This window comes from Balaenoptera borealis (assembly GCF_965194805.1).
Source record: "Balaenoptera borealis genome assembly, chromosome: 9".
Taxonomy (NCBI): Eukaryota; Metazoa; Chordata; class Mammalia; order Artiodactyla; family Balaenopteridae; genus Balaenoptera; species Balaenoptera borealis.
In genome coordinates this window covers 26676972-26694367 of record NC_138873.1, presented here as the reverse complement: position 1 = coordinate 26694367, position 17396 = coordinate 26676972, and the positions used below count along the sequence as shown (strand labels likewise).

Genomic DNA, 17396 nt, shown 5'->3' with positions numbered 1-17396 from the left:
GTAACAGATATTTCAAAATACAAAGCAAAAAAATTAAAAGATTTATTGAAATAGTACAATATATTCCTAACACAATGAAGAACGTAACAGTTATCATTTTTTACAAAGTATTTTATTCTTGCCTAAGCATGCCTAAGTAACTTGCCTAAGCATGAAAGCAAAGACAAAGTACAACAAACATAAAATAAAACTTGATGCTACCTATTAACTTTCGTGAGGCAGCCATAACTGTTTTTATTTATTTATTTATTTATTTATTTATTTATTTATTTATTTATTTATTTATTTATTTATGGCTGTGTTGGGTCTTCGTTTCTGTGCGAGGGCTTTCTCTAGTTGCGGCAAGCGGGGGCCACTCCTCATCGCGGCGCGCGGGCCTCTCACTATCGCGGCCTCTCTTGTTGCGGAGCACAGGCTCCAGACGCGCAGGCTCAGTAGTTGTGGCTCACGGGCCCAGTTACTCCACGGCATGTGGGATCTTCCCAGACCAGGGCTCGAACCTGTGTCCCCTGCACTGGCAGGCAGACTCTCAACCACTACGCCACCAGGGAAGCCCCCATAACTGTTTTTAAATCAGTCTTCAGGACTATTGAATTTCAAAAACTTAAATGCTGTTGGCCACGCACAATCCTTACTCCATACCCATCCCATTGCTCTTAATTCCCCCTCAAAAGGACAGCAAGTAAAAAACAAACAAACAAACAAAAAACGTAATTCAAAAACATAGATTAAAGTAATTTTTATCTCGAGATGTGTGCTCAAATTCATTTTTTTTGACCACATGGGAAAGCGGTGAAAATAATTCTCTAGCTCTTTCTCTGTCTCTTACTATCTCCCTCCACACATTTCTGAATTTTTAATCAGTTTATTATTGTGTGTAATTGTATATAACCAGAAACACTTAATATATTTCTATCACATTTTGTAGCAATGTTCATGAGGAATCGTACAAATGTTCTACAATTCATATCTCTTCACAAAATAGACAGCCTTAAACACTGAACCCAAGGTGAGGAAGGCAGCTTTCTGTTGCTACACTGAGCCTGAGCCCATAGACCTTCACTTGTTGGGGCCTGGAGCTGCTAGGAGATTGTTGGTGGGCTTTAACTGGCTCTACAATCTCTGCCAGCACCAGCCCCTCTCCCCAATAAACTCACCACCCATGCTATGCTTTCAGCTGCAAGTCAACTTCTTAACCTGGTCCCCAACCATACCCTATGTCCCCAACCAAACTGTCATTCAAAAGATCCTTGTATATAGAGATTATGAAGATGCCACTGGCAAGGGATCCTTCACCAGGAGGATTGAGTAATGAGTGTGGTATAAATTAGAGTTAAACGTTCTTTTTTACTTTGTTGCTGAAAAATCTTATACCTGACTTTGAGAATAAAGATACATTCTTCTCAGGCAATATTAAAAAACAAACAAAAACAGAAAAGAAAACCTTAATGTGAGTATGTGTTAAATGAAGGAAATTGTATTGAGTAGGCATCCTTTGGTATTTAGATGTTATTGCTGATAAACTTAACCTAGATATTAATCCAGAAATCATGAGAGGCTTTTTTTCAAATATTATTCTTATTTACATAGAATAGAATTTAAAAGAAAATATTGGTTCATTAAATAAGAATATTATATAATAGAAAATGAATATATGGAAAGTATATTCATATAAAATAGAAATATATGGGAAGATAATCATTCACATAAAAATTCCACTTATGTGAAAGTTGAAATATCTATGTCAAGTTAACTGTCAATAGATAGTGAAAAAGGATTGCGTCAGGATTGCTTGTCTGTGATGTTATTTTTAAAAATTCATTCAACGTTTAAAAACATGCCTACTGCTCCTTGGTTCTTTAATTTTTATTTAGCTGACTTAGAAGAATGGGGATTATGTTAGAGATGTTACAGTCAGAAACAAAGTTCTGTATTTCACAGAGCCTTTTGTTTTCTGCCTCTTCTTTAAATTCTAATGGTTTTTTTTGAGGGGGGGGAACTGCTTAAATTTAGTTTACACATAAAATATAAAGGAAGAAAGAATGATTAAACAAAGAGTTCTATGAAGTATAATGGTGAACATTGCATTAAGAATATATAAAAACTAACTAGCACAACATTGTAAATCAACTATATTTCAGTTAAAAAAAAAAAGAAAATATAAAAACAACTTTCAATGAGATTCTTCAAAACGAGCCGTCCTATTCTCAGAGAGTTTGGATTGCCAGTCTGCAGAGCACTTCAAGGACTTTCCACACATCTCTGTTGGCTTCTCTGACTTCTTCTGTCTAATGTGGGCTGATACATTTCAGCCGCTATACAGTAACCAGTGTGAGGTGTTAGAGCTTCAATTTCAACAACTCTGTGAGCTCCTTCATATACCTTTTGCTCCTACACACAAGGGGGAAAAATGAGATGATAAATGGTTTCCAGTAAGTCATTGACTTGCTCTATTTTTGATAAAACTAAGTTGTTCATGACCAGTTTAGATGGGCTGTAGGGTTTCTTCCGAGACACATCTTCCTTCTCCAGAGTCCTAGCTCACAGACTGAGAAAGGGACAGGTCACATGGCTGTGGAGGAACCACAGGACTTCTCCCTAGTGATGCTGATTGATTGAACCAGTGGTCAGAGTCTCTTTTTTAAGAATTTGAACTGTGCAGTGAGGAGAATGGAATCGATTTGGAGACAGTTGTAGACATGTGGCATGTGACCACAGAGAAACAGAGTGAGATTCTTTACAACTTGCTTCTCCATTTCTCCTTCCCAGTGACTACAAAGCCTGGCAGCACTTTATTTCTTGCTTCTGGCTGTTGTAAGATTGATCATTACCTCCTAGTAAAAATCCTTCTCTCCCCTCCACTTTTCTATTTGAACCAGTTTGAATGGATTTCTGTTTTTTACAGCCAAAGGAACCCTGTCTTATATGACACTAAAAAAAAAAGGAACATTCAATTAACCACCAAACCAAAATAAAGGCACCAATGGAGGATTATAATATCAGAGCAAAACTGGCACTAATATATAATGCTCTGATCCAAAAGCCACTTTAAAATAAGGTGTGTAAAGTTCATAAAAATGAATATTTGTGACAATCAAATGGAATTAAATATTGTTAATACCAATCTTTAGATATGCAGGGAAAATCAAAAGGAAACCAGCTGAATGACGGAAAAGGTGCAAACACACGCACACACAATTCTGATGGCGATGGTAACCACTAATTGCTTATCAATGAGGGTGAAAGTGAGAAGGAACTAAAAAAAGATAAGGAAAAATAAGAGGGGATAGAGTAGCAAAAGACAGGACCTATTTTATGGCTAAAATGTTGCTTAAACAAAAGAAAAAAATACCAAACTTGTCTATTCATCTGAACTTACCTTTTCCAGTGAATTGTTAATTACAAAGACTCGGTATACTAGCCCATAGTATTCCATTGATACATTTTTTCTTTTTTGGTCTCTATATGGTAAGTTGGGAGCATGGAGATTCACCAACAAAGATCCATTAACTTGGGTTATATTCATGACTGGAGGATCTAGTTTTGCTGAGGAAAGAATAGGAAAATTTGACAATATCACTCAATAATGTAATATTTCATATGGACACATTATGCATAATAACAAATCATTATTAAGTTCAGGGATCTGGCAAAAATCATTATGAAGAGATACTGCTAACACCTAAAATATAAATATCTGAGAAGTTTCTTTGCAGATGATTCTTTATTTGCAAAGACATATACTCTGAATCAGCTTTAAGAGGACATTTATCAATCATTTCCACAGCAGTGATTGTTTTGGAAAACGAAGTGTAAAAAGTTATTTGGGTGAAGATCTTAGTGTAAGGCAAATATTTTGTAGGTCCTTAAAGTTGTAAAATTTCAAAGCAGCTTGAAAATGATTTGAAGACTTGTTGCTATAAAATTATTTCAACAGAATTATGTTATATACTATGGAATAGCAGGAGAAGGATCAAGAGAGAATTTTTGTTTCTTGCATTTGGTGTCAATAATCAGATGATCGTTAACTAGGAAAGAAAACTAAATAAATTAATAGTCACTTTAATTTCCCCCAGATTAACTATAGTAATTCTAAATGATTTAATTCGTTAATGGGTTTTGTTGTTGTTTTCTTGTTCTGCATTCATTATGTATTTTTAGTTTGTAGATCCATATCTTTCATAATTCTTGAAAACTAGCCATGATCAATCAATTTAGAGATAGAGACAGAGACATACATGCCATAGCCTTGGATTTGGCAAAGAATTCTTAGATATGACACCAAAAGCATGAGTAGCAAGAGAAAAAAATAGGTAGATTGGACTTCACCAAAGTTAAATACTTTGGGGTTTCAAATGACACCGTTGAGAAAGTGAAAAGACAAATCACAGAATGGGAGAAAATATTTGAAAATCATATATCTGATAAGGTAATGGTGTCCATAATATACAAAAAATTTAAAACTCAGTAATTAAAAGACAAATCAGTCAATTTAAAAATGGGCAAAATATCTGAATGGACAATTCTCCAAGGGAGATATGCAAATGGCCAATAAACACATGAAAAGATGCTCAACATCACTAATCATCAGGGAAATGCAAATCAAAATCACATGAGATACCATTTCACATGCACTAGGACTGCTATAATCAAAAAGTGACATAGTGGTGCTAAGGATGTGGGGAAACAGGAACCCTCATACACTGCTGATGGGAATGGAAAATGGAGCAGCTGCTTTGGAAAACAGTCTGGCAGTTTCTCAAATGATTAAACATACAGTTACAGGGTGACCAAGTGATTCCACTCCTAGGTATATACCCAAGAGAAATAAAAACATGTCTACACAAAAACTTGTACATGAATGTTTATAGGAGCTCTATTCACAGTAGCTAAAATGTGGAAACAACTCAAATATCCATCAGCTGAGGAATGGATAAACAAAATGTAGTATATCCGTGTACTGCAATATTATTCAGCCACAAAAAGGAATGAAGCACTGATACATGCTACAAAATGGACAAACCTTGAAAACATTATGCTAAATGAAAGGAGCCAGTCACAAAAGATCACATATTATATGATTCTATTCGTATGAAATATCAAGATGAGGGGACTCTTTAGAGACAGAAAGTAGATTAGTGGTCACCTAGGGCTGAGAGGCCAAAGAGGGGAGAGAATAGGAGGGTGATAGCCAAAGAGTATGCAGTTTCTTTTTTGTGGTGATGAAAATGTTCTAAAATTGACTATGGGTGATGGTTGTACTTATCTGTGGATATAGTAAAAAATTATTGAATTGTACACATTATATGAGTAATCGTAAGGGGTGTGAATTATATCTCAATAAAGCTGTTTAATAAATCTAGGTGGAGGCAATGAAAGCCTGTCTGCCCGATGCCCCACACTTGCTCGATAGGCTCATGAATAAAATGGCAGTGTGAAAGGGATGGAAGCTATACAGACTCAACAATGCAGACTTCTTCTTGCCGAGACTGGACTGGCGCTCCTGCGTGTTCAACTTCCCAGTTAGGAGGACCAGTGCTGAACCCCTAGTATAGTTCACTTTATATAGCAGACTTTTTTGATCCCTTCCAACAGGGACGGGACAAGAGACACTGGAATAGATACTTTTCTGACTCACTTTCCCACCAGGGAGAGAACCGCTGTGTCATGGTCCAGCTTGAGTGGACCCCAGCCAGGGTCGTCCTCACTCTCCCGTAGTAAGGTTCCCATATGTCTGACGTTTCATTGGTAAGGTCACAGAAGAACTCTCGAATACCCCAGCAGTCCTCTTTATTTTTCCATTGTCTCTGTCCATACCTATAGAAGTGAAAAGACAAAAATCTGAATTCCTTTATTCCATTGAAGGAGTCTTCAGTTTTTTCAGTCTATTCAGTTTTCAGACTGGCTGTAATTTGTCCTCCAATATCAGCACCACTGTGAAATTGACAGCTGCTCTTAAGTATCTTTAAAAATTTTTTTCTTTTTGTTAATCAAAGTGCTATCTTGTTGAAATATAAACTCAAGCTTGATACCTTCTGTAACACTAGCATAAGGGTTTTTGGATTTTTAGTACTTAGTGAAGTTTTTCTTCTGGGGTCTGAACCAACTTCCATTTTTGACTATGAGCTCTCCATGTCCTTCAGGCTCCTGAGGTTTCAACACTTTGTGGTTTTCCTCACTTCTCATCAGCTTGCTGTTGAGTAACGTGGCTGATTCTGAGAAGTTGCTACCACTTTTCATCTCAGGTGACACCCAACACATAACGTCAATCTCTTTTTTGACAACTGAACGAGAGTTGTAGGAAGGGCTCTTTAAGGAGTTTTGTAATTAGAGGCTGGGAGAGAGGGGGGAGAACCCAGGAAGAAAAGGTAATGAGGCAAAGCGCCAGATACGTTGATTCAGCCTAAGACTGTGGGATGGTGTAACAGCAAAAGGGAAGATTAATGCTTCCCTTCCTTACCAGTCACAAATCAAAGAAAATGCAATAAGATGATGGTGGGAACAGAGCAGGAATTAGAGGCTGGGGAGAAAGCTTCCAAAATATTTGTTGAAGGACTTGAAATATAACTTTTTAGCCATATAATGAAGAGTATTGCTGATGTCTGTACTCTGTAAACTATATGCTGACAGCAGTTTCATTATATCAGAAGACACCATAAGAGCAGAACCAACAACATATATTAAGCACAATTTAATGTTTTCTAACTCTTATTAGACATTGCCTTTGCTAGCTGAGTTTAGCTGTAATGACTGGCTTCTTTTTTAGTGTAATACCTCATTTTTTGTCCTATCCTAAATGGGACAGAAACTTTCAGTAGACCCATGAGAACTGGATAGACCCAAAATGAAAGATTTTGAAAATATAAATCTGCATTGTGCTATTGAAAATATCACATAGGTAGGAATGGATCCAGGTACTCTGAATTTTATACAAGTTTAAGAGCTCTATTGAAGAAAAAGAATTACAACTATGAAATTTTTCCATGGGGCCCTAAAGTTTAATCTTCATTAATTTCATGGAAAAACAACGTCTAATCCACTGTTTATGTTGAACCATAAATAGGTCCACTTTGGATATGTTTATACTGCCTACAGGGGAAGAATAAAAAGATCACCAATCCCCACTTCCTACAGGGAAGCATTTCCAACGACGCACAAATCTGGTTTTGGAGTGGAGAAATCTTTATTGTAAAGGTTTGTGAAGTTTACAGTTGCTACACAAAATATGTTGAGAAAAGCAGCAGTTAAAGACTGAGAAACTTCTGGAGATAGTCCTTCTGAAGTTAGTGAGAGCTTGATAAATGGAAAAATCTGACTTTGGATCTACCCCATGCTGGAGAGACATGAATGAATTTATGGCATAAAAATTGCTACTTTGGTCCATAGCTACATCTAATCTTCTGAATTTCTAATAGAAAAATCATAAAAGCTAAACTGTAATATCTCCTTTCTCATGTTCAGCTAGGATCTCAATCTATGTAAGAGAAGGAAGAGCTTCAACTCCTATCTGCATACTCCCACCCCCAGCCCCGTGAACAGAGATGTGTGAAGGGGAAAACTTGCCATTTGCAAATCAGGAGCTTCTGTTTCCAGGTCTCAATCCAGGAAAGGAGTAGATTATATCTGAGTTTTGGCAACGATCCACTAGAATTAGTCTGAAGATCACACAGGAGGAACATGCCTCAGCGTGTTCCAATTTGCATTCATGCTTACAGGAGGCATTCGTTTTTGAAAGGAATTTTCTAAATAGTAAACCCACTCTAAAGAAATGACCTTTAAATTGAAAATGTAGTTTACACACTCACATCCATGTGTCCCACAACTTCTTTTTCAACTATCAATAGCGTCAATTTAATTGAGTACCTATTAGGTGCTAAACAAGTCGCTTCTAACATTCAGTGGACAAATGTGTATTGAGAGTCTCTGTTGTGAAGCCGAAGGCTGAGCCTGTGAAGTCTCGGTGCTGGGTCTCTGAGGGATGAAGTATCTCCCGTCACAGACTACACGTCATCATGCATTTTGTGTCACCTTCAGGGAAGACACTTCTGCCCCCACCTCTGCTTCTTCTCAACCCTTCTGAAACCGACAAAAGCTCAGATCCTAACACTCCATCGCCTTCTAGAACATGGAATCTTAGTGGCCATCTCTACTAGTTGGAGGAAGCTCAGATTACTTACGTTTTATACTGCACAAAATAGATACTGCTGTTGCCGGGACAAGCCCGCCCAGGCTGCCAGTGCAAAATGTTGTGAAAATTTTGGGACTGAAAATGTACTCGTTGAGGTTTCAGAGACTCGTGGGCTGGCTGAGTTTCTAAAATAATAAGAAACGGAGCGACACTGAACATTGACATGAGCACCATCGTTATTAGCCATAATTTTCAATGTAATAATACCTGCATCAGGATTCCTTGAAATAGTTGCTATAGGGGCAGATGGTGGAAGTGGAGCCCAGAAATCAACATTTTTGATCTTTGATGTGATGATTTTGATGCATGCTAACGTCTCAGGACAGTTGTGATCCAGACCATAAAAACATACGTGATAAACTCCCACCCCACCCCTAAGCTGGAGAGGAAGTAACGGCAGTGAAAAGATAGTACTGCCCTTAATTCCACCCCTGGTGGTGATGGAATGTAATGACTGAGATGAAAGGCCTCACCAAGGCCACTTTGCCCACCTTCCTAGGAGACCCTGCATTACTGCTCCTCTGAGGCAAGCTTTCGCCTGGATTCTATTCTGCCTCCAGGACCTCAGCCTGGAACTCATTCCTCCTTTTCTCTGGTTCTTGCTTCATCTCTTCGTCCTGCTTCATTGTCCTCCGCCTCTCTCAGCTGACCTGGCTTTATTGCATGGAGGCCGGTTCCACTCCTGAGTGGATGCTCTTACCTGCCTGCATCCTGGTGCCAAGTGCCCGAGCATAACTGCTCAGGTGGACGGGTCCAGGCTGCGGAGGGAAACTGCCCAAGGGCTTGTCGTGGAGGCCAGCGTTCCTGAGAAGAGTCTCGAAAGGAGTCATGGCAGGAAGGGGGATAATTTCGCACTGGCATAGTTTGTGCTTTCTTGGTCAATTCATGCGACATGAGAGCTCAATCTCACCTACGTTTAGTCCACTGGAGGCAAGAGACCTTTGACAAAATTTTATTCTAGGGTCTGAAGAAAACCAGAATATATTACCCCCAAATATGCCTCTTTGACATAAAAATTATTTTGAGCTGAAGGCAATTAAGAAGCAGCAAATGCAGGAAAAGCTCTCTTGACCTCCCCCTTTTTCTGCCTAAAGGCAGGATACATAGGGCTGGCCAAAAATTTCGTTCGGGTTTTTGGTAGGCTCTCGCAGAAAGACCCGAACGAACTTTTGGGCCAAATCCAATAAATTCTCCTTTTACTTTACTGGAGACAGATTCTTATCAGCCCAAAGAAGGCACCAGAAGAATCTGCAAATGAAACTTACTCCATTAGTTTTCTCCCACGTATTTACTTTCCCGCAAATTCCTCCCTTGGAAGACTAAAACTGCTTTCCTCTGTCCTGTCATGTTCCTACAGGTGTATCGTGCTTTGTTGAAGATGCTACAGAAGCTGGAATTCTAAGCCGCCATTTTGAGTTTCTCTTCATACAGGATCCCCCCTGGTGTTGTGTGCTGCACGCATTAATAAACTGTTTTATTAATCTGCCTTTTTGTTAAAGAGTCCTAGCCGACTTTTTTATTGAATAAATTTAACATGAAACATTGTGTGAGTTAAAAAAAAAAAAAAAAGAGTCCCAGCTGAAAACCTAAAATGGGCAGAGGTAAAGCTTTGCCTCTCCAGTAGGCCCAGAGTTTCTGCTAAGGGATAGGTGGTGGGCAGGACGAGTGAGGAAGCACATCCCCTGTCTCTTCCTCATCTTCTACCACTTGCCACCTGGCTTCTCCAGAGTGGCCTCCTTTCTCCTGGTCCACCGTGCTGGGAATGGCCCCAACCGAGGTCTCTGCGTTGGCCCTTCCCTTTTCCTAGAATGCTCTTCCCTGGATTTCCACATGCCTCATTTCTTCATCTCCTTTAGGTCTTTGCTCAAATATCATTAAGATGGAAGCAAATTCTCCTAAGCCCATGGTCTCAGCTCTGAACATTCAAGATGTGTTATTTTCTAATGAATGGGGCTGTTTCCTTAGGTAGTTATTTTTACCAACCAAATAGTGTCATTACTGTTATTTGGTTTTTGTTTGTTTTTATTTTTATTTTTTGGACCTCCTTCAGTACATCAAGTGGTGATGTGTACTCGGAAAGAGTCAAATGCCACCATTGGTTTTGCTCACCCAGATCACTACCCGATCAATCATATTTAGCACATAAAATTGTACTTAGCAGAAGTTTTCAGGAGGTGACAAGCATGCACAATTTCCGGAAGATCCTTCCTAGAGTTGATTTGCTATCCTGAAGATAGATAGTCCAGTGTCCTTTACCTCGTTTGTCTTCAGGTTTCTTCTCTCATTTTTGTAACACCACTGCTAACCTCCATCAAAGAAAATAGCAATCCCTCTGTACCAGACACAGGGGATTTTACCTGTCTTCATTGAGTCTGCCCAGCTCATCTGTGAAAATCATATTATTGTGGTCTTCCTCTTACAGACCAAAATCCAAGCCTTGGAGAAGTAAAAGAGCTGGTACAGCTGCAGACGGTGAGGCTGATTTTGTACCCAGGCTGTCTGGTCCTGGAGCCTGCCTCTCACCTGTCACAGCAAACCAACAGAAAAGCCTCAGGAGAGAGGAGCTAATGGAGGAAGCAGAGCAACGAGAGGATGAAGATACTCCTTCTTCTTTCCCTCCTCCTCCTCCCCCAGGCCGGCCTTCATTAATCACTGAACATATTTGAACCTTAAATGTATATCAGGCCCTGTGCTCAAAGCTTTACATCTTCTTTCATTCTCATAACCACCCAATAAGGTAGGTATTTTTATCAGTACGTTTTACACGTGGGGAAACTGAGGTCTAAAGGAGTTGTGTATCTTGCCCATATGGTTACAGGTCTGGTAAGATGCAGAGCCAAGGTCATTTGGGTAGCACTTGACTTCCTGCCATATTCTGCTAATTGAGTTCTTGGTCTGACCAAAGACCAAAGGCATAGTCTACTCAGATCCACACATTTCTGGGAAATGGAGGATTGAATTGTTTTTATGTTATCAGTCACTGGGCAACTGTACAGTCTTGTGAAAGTTACTTGAGACGCTTATACTGAGAGGTACCCATCTGTTAACTGGGGGCCCTAATGGCCTTGCTCAGAGCTATGTTGGGATGGTAAGATGCTCTCTGCTCTTGACGAGTTCTCCATGAATACGAACAGCAAATTCTCACATGTTGTTTATGGTCTTTGCTGTACGAGGCACTGTGCTAAGCACTCGTCATGTATTAACTCATTTAATCCTCACAGTGACCTACAATCCCCACCTTACAGATGACGTCATTGAGGCAGAGGGGGTTTAAGCCAGTTGCCCCAGTTTCCCTAGATAATCAAATGACAGAGTTGAAATCCGGATTCAGGCAGTCTGGCTTAGGAGCTGTGCTGGTAACCACTATGCTATCTTGTCCTTGAAGGCGAAAGAAAGGCTAAGGAGACAGAGCGGGTGTATGTTTGTCCTGTGTGAAGTTTTTGCACCCACAAGAGTGCCTCCTCTTTAGTAGCTACTTGTGAAGTCCACATGCCGTTATTCAGGCTGCAGAGAGAAACGGACCCCATGTCTGTCCGGACCAGTTTGTGACAGGAGAAAGCTGAAATTTTTTACAAAGCCCAGAAATGCACCACTGCCATGTCTAACAATCCCCTTGAGCAGACTCAAATGACAAAGCTGTGAGCAATTAAAAAGAAATGAAGCACTTACCTACCACACGAGGCAGGAGGACACAGATGAGGAAGCCTAGAAAGCAATATTTAGGTGTCATGGTTGTGAGTGTGACCGGTCAGGCGACCAGCGTTCCCCTCAAGGAGAGAATAGCTCTGGACAGGAGAGGAAACTCGAGTCCTCCCACTCAACATCCCCTTTTGGTTGTAACCATGGTTCTTGAAGCAAATACAATTTCATTTTGTTCATAAATTATATTGTATTATAATTTGGGGGTAATAAATATTAAGAATCATTTCAAAAAACATTTGCTGTTAAGTCACTTTGATGTGGACGCTTGTTTTTTTGGGAGCTTTGCTAGCTGAGAAAAGGCAAAACACTGAGGATTGGTGGCCTGGAGGGCAGGTAGGGTTAGGAATTATGCAAGATGCTCGCAGGTGAGTGAAGGAGGCCTTCAGGGATTCTGGCAGAGAGGGCAGAGGGGCTGCCAGGGTCGGGACGTGGCTGATAGGGTGATTCTGAGTAAAGGGCTTGGGCAGTTGCAATGATCAGGGCCCCTGGCAGTGGTTCAAGCAGGTGGGGTCTCTGGTTGATTCTTCCTTTTCCTGCCTTCATGGAAGCTCCCCGAGTAACCTCCCTGGTGTAGACCTCATACCCTCTGCCCCCTCAGCCTCTCTGCAGGCCTCCCTCCCACACTCCACAGCCATCCCGGTCAATGGGTTCCACTCAGCTCATGCTTCTTCCTTTTCCATTCCTGCCCTCGGTTTCCAGCAACCTAGCTGATAAAGATTTTGAGCCCGTCAAACCAAGTAATTCCTTAAAAGGATGAATTCGGGGGCAATGTTCATTTTTGAACTACGTTAAATCTTTGTCCTATCTTCTTATCTAATCAAACTAAGTCATCTGTTCTTTGCCCATGATTCACTACATCAGTTTTCTTACCAAAAAAAAATTTTTTTACCACATGTTTTTAGAGACACTAAAATTATACATTAAAGCACAAGAAAGTCATAAAGATTTTTTTAAAGAGGCTTTTCGGGTCAAAAGAAGAAATATATGCTGGTTTCTTTTTCCTCTTGGGTAGTCAAACTTTCAAGTTCTTGGTAGAAGAGCCCCTTTAGTAAGGAATAGTGATGGCTGCTGAGTAGTACTAATTAATCAATAATTATTTAAGTGATCATTCATTCATTCATTCATTCATTCAAGAACATATATTTGCTGCCCTACCATGTGCTAGGCATTGTCCTCAGCAGCAAGGATGCAGCAGCAGATAAAATAGACATTGCCCTACCTACCCAAACCAGACTTCTAAAGGGGGAAGTAGGCATACTGCCCCAGCAGGATGGAGGGCTTGGGGAGATAACGCCAGGTTTCCCAGCGCCGTGGTGCTGGGTCAGACTTCTGAATCCAAACTCCTTATCTCCTCCAGGTGAAGTTTCCATTGCTTCTAAGCTCGCTTAGGCTTTCAAAGAAACAAGCAGCCTATCTTAGGTGCCCTTTGCACCTTCTGGGGACTCCTTGTCTCCAGGCCTTCTCAGCATCTCCTTCACTTCCTTGCTCATGTTAGCCACTGAACTCTAGACTTTTCATTCACCTTGGTTTTAAATGGGGAATAGAAATCTGGGTTTGAACTATCGATGTTCAATATCTTTAATGCCAATAGCTCATGTTTTGGAGCAACCAAATTGCTTCAAATTCCAGTTAAGAAAAAAAGAAAATGTCTTAATTTAAGGCTTAGTAAGTAGCAGCAGAGAAGGAAATTGGGGTTTCCACTGGGTTCCTGATATTGTAGAACAAATAAGGGGAAATGGGGGGAAGAGAGCAGAGCATCGAATATACTAAGAACTGAATTCTCTCAGAGATGTGTGAGCTTCATTGCTATGTTAAATTTCAGAAACCAGGGACTTCCCTGGCGATCCAGTGGTTAGGACTTCACCTTCCAATGCACGGGGTGAGGCTTCAACCCCTGGTCAGGGAACTAGGATCCCACATGCCTCGGGGTCAAAAAAACAAAACATAAAACAGAAGCAATATTGTAACAAAATTCAATAAATAGTTTAAACAATGGTCCACATCAAAAAAATCTTAAAAAAAAAATTTCAGAAACTATAAACTAGTCTTGTCACCCTTAGATGAGCTCTCTGTGTGATATCAGAGTCTGCATAAAAGCCACACTACCAACTGTGACTCAAGGTAATGAAAAGATACAATTAAATTCTAAAATCTTACCAATTTGGAAGCAGAGGAATTTGTACAGAATTGTTTCAAATGAAATTAGATTTGCTTTGGGAAGTAAGAAAATTACAGATAATGGGAGACCCTTGCTTTACTTTTCTTCAGGCATGAAATGCTGGCTTCAAACTTATTCCCTCCCCTCCCCTCTACCTCCCCCCCCACCCACCCCGCAGCCACCAGACCCTCAGCACAAAGAGACCGCCTTGACAGTGACAGTGGGTGCCTCTATCATGTTGGATCTGGAAAAAACTTACCTAAAGCCCTGCCTTGGACCGACTCGATTCTCTTCTTTTCTCCTGTGGCTTCCAGCCGACCAACAATTCATCTAATTAAGGAATCATTATTAATTTATTTTTAAGTGTGATATGGGATTTTGGTTATTATTATTGTTTTAGAAATAGATATTGAAGTATTATAGATGACATGACATAATGTCTGGGATGTGCTTCAAAATAATCCAAGTGTTTGGGGAAGGGGCTGACCAGCCATGAGCTGATAATTATTGAAACTGGGTATTGGGTGCACGGGGGTTCATTATACTATGTACTTTTGTATACATTTGAAATTTTCATAACAAAAGAAAAAAAATTTTAAGCTTATCTACAAGATGTCATCTTTACAAAATTTCTTACAGTAATTTTAATGACGTTTTAGTGTTGATAATAATATCTAATAATTGTGGGGCACTATGGTGGATTCTTTTCGTACATTATCTTTTTTTAAAGTTAATGAATGAATGAATTTATTTATTTATTTATTTTGACTGTGCCAGGTCTTAGTTGTGGCATGCGGGATCTTTAGTTGCAGCATGTGGGCTTCTTAGTTGCGGCATGCGGGCTTCTTAGTTGCGGTATGCATGCAGGATCTACTTCCCCGACCAGGGATTGAACCCGGCCCCCCTGCATTGGGAGCAAGGAGTCTAAACCACTGGACCACCACGGAAGTCCCATTTTCGTACATTATCTTACTTAATCATCACAACAAGCCCAGGAGGTCTGTATTATTATCCTGATGTTACAGATGAAGAAACTGAGACACAGAGAGGCTAGGAGAACCTGACTAGGCCCTATAGCATGCAGTGACACCGTGAGGGGTGCAGTCAGATCTCGCTGCCCTCAGGGTGTGAGGTTTATTATAAAATCATGCGTTGTTTTCACTTGTAACATTGAGTCCGTAAAGAAAGATTTGACCATTCATTCCTTTCTTTATTCACTCAGACAAATCTTTACGGAGCATGTGCTGCGTGCCAGGCCCCAGGTTAGGCATCCAGTACTGAACAAGTCAGCAGAGCCGGTCCACAGGGGGCCAACATCATCTTCTTCATCCCTCCTTGGTAATGAAGTGCTACGTGGTCCTTATTCTCTTCAGAAAAGTCTACAAATTTTATTTTCTTTAGAAGAGTGTCCACTTCATTTATGCTTTTCAATGTATTTGCAGAGAGTTGAGCAAATTATTCCCTTAGGATGTATGCAATTTCCCGTTTCTGTAGTTTCCCTATTATAATTTCCGACGTTAAGTAGTGATATTTTCTCCCTTGTTTTCTTATTTTTAGTTAGGTTAGCTAGTTATTTATCTTTAAAATTTTTTCAAGGAACCAGATTTTATGATTAGTTATATATTCTGCTTTTTAAAAATTTAATGTCTCATTCATATCTTCTTTTACCTTTTAAAATTCTTTTCTTTTATCTTTCTTCTGTTTAATCTGTTTTTCTTTTTTTTTACGAAAAACTCCTTTTGTCAGATGTCTATTTCATTTGTTTTATTCTTTATTTTATATCAGTACAAGTATTCACACTAGGAATCTACTCCGGAATGTATCCCACAGGCTCTCCCTTTGGCTCTGAAATGTGATTTTTTTTCTCTATTTATTTCTTTAACAATTCTGCAATTTAGATTCCTTTTTCTGATCCAAGGGTTTTTACAGAGAGAATTAAAAACAAACCTTCCAAGTGGAGAAGCTTTTTAACTTCAGTTCTCATTGTTGCTTTTTCATGATTCCCAGGGAAGAAAAATATGCTGACTTTGGCAACCATTTGCAATTTGGAAATCCCCTTTCCTATTGCTTTGCTTTCTGGGAGTTGAAGGGCAGAGACACAGATTAGTATTAATTTATTATTCACGAACAAAGGTAAAACATCCAGACAATACAACAAGATGGACACTGAGCTTCTAAACAAAATTTTTTAAATCCTCATGAAACTCAGAGTAAGGAAAGTACCTTTCCCGTTTTAAAATAATGCCTTTATGTACTATTTTACTATAGCATCATGAGTAACCACCATAAGTAACTTATTCCAGTGTATTTACAGCTTCACTGAAGGCTGTACCTGGAGGTAAGTGCCTGTTGTCAAAGTTAAAGAATAACGTATATTCAAAGACAAGTGGAAGGGTTAGTGTCCCTTTGTTTACATAGGAAGCTAGAGACGTCAGACCACAGTGGATAAAGCCTGGACTTTGGAGAGAAGTGAAACTCGAGTTTGAGTCTCTCAAAATACATCTCTCTGAGATTCATTCATTTGTAGCGGGGTCCCCATCCTGGTGCTCAACGTCCTATAGGATGCCATTTCTTATCCCCCTCCCCCAGAGGCCCAGACAAACCCAGAACACTGACTAAGTTTTGATTTCTGGGGTTTCTGGACTCTTTTAAACATCCCATATTCCCCCAAATAGGGACTCCACCTTCATACTGCAGAGGCCGCCTGCCTTCCCCCCATCCCTGGGGGGAGGGATGTGTCCTTCCCTCAGCCCAACAGACTCCCGCAGAGGTAGCTGCTCAAGGTCACGCTGGGCTCCTGTCTCCCACATCCCAGAGCTTGGCTGACTTAGCCTTTGAGCTGCACCTGCCCCCATGCCCTAGCTGCACAAGGCCTCAGCCCTGCTGTCCTCAAAGTTTTATTTGCATTCTGAGTTCCTATTATATTCCCAAGACATACCTCTGTGATTTCTAGTTTACCTAACAACCTTTAACTTTCCTGTGCCCCAGTTTCCTCACTTGGAAAAAAACGTATAAACTTGCCTCACCAGGTCTCTAGGGGATCAGTAAGAGAAATGTGCCAAACATCTGCTTATAACAAAGACTTGATAAACATCAGTCCTACTTGCAGGCTGGGTGTGTGGGGACAGCTGTCGTAATGTTTCCCAAACTTCCAGCATCCTGCTCACCTGAAAGAACAATCATTTGTGAGAAACATGAGCAGTGAACACTGACCGAAAGTATTAAGGAGGGGCTCACAAGGCAAAACAACCCCAGTAGAAAGCTGTAAGAATTAAAACAGTGTGGTGTGGATACAAAACAATGAACAGTCCCAGGAATACTGAGAATCAGCATATGACAAATCTGACA

At 40.1% G+C, this 17396-nt stretch overlaps 1 protein-coding gene across 1 annotated transcript; it reads right to left on the bottom strand.

Moving 5' to 3' along the window:
* Nucleotides 1–231: 231 nt before the first annotated feature.
* On the bottom strand, nucleotides 232–17162 carry IL22RA2 (interleukin 22 receptor subunit alpha 2). The gene is made up of 5 exons (XM_082405764.1): nucleotides 11858–17162; nucleotides 8178–8313; nucleotides 5639–5817; nucleotides 3380–3546; nucleotides 232–2391 (listed from the first exon to the last, which is right to left on the bottom strand). Exons 1-5 carry the CDS (start codon nucleotides 11916–11918, stop codon nucleotides 2242–2244), a joined length of 693 nt encoding a protein of 230 aa, XP_082261890.1. The 5' UTR covers nucleotides 11919–17162; the 3' UTR covers nucleotides 232–2241.
* Nucleotides 17163–17396: the final 234 nt, after the last annotated feature.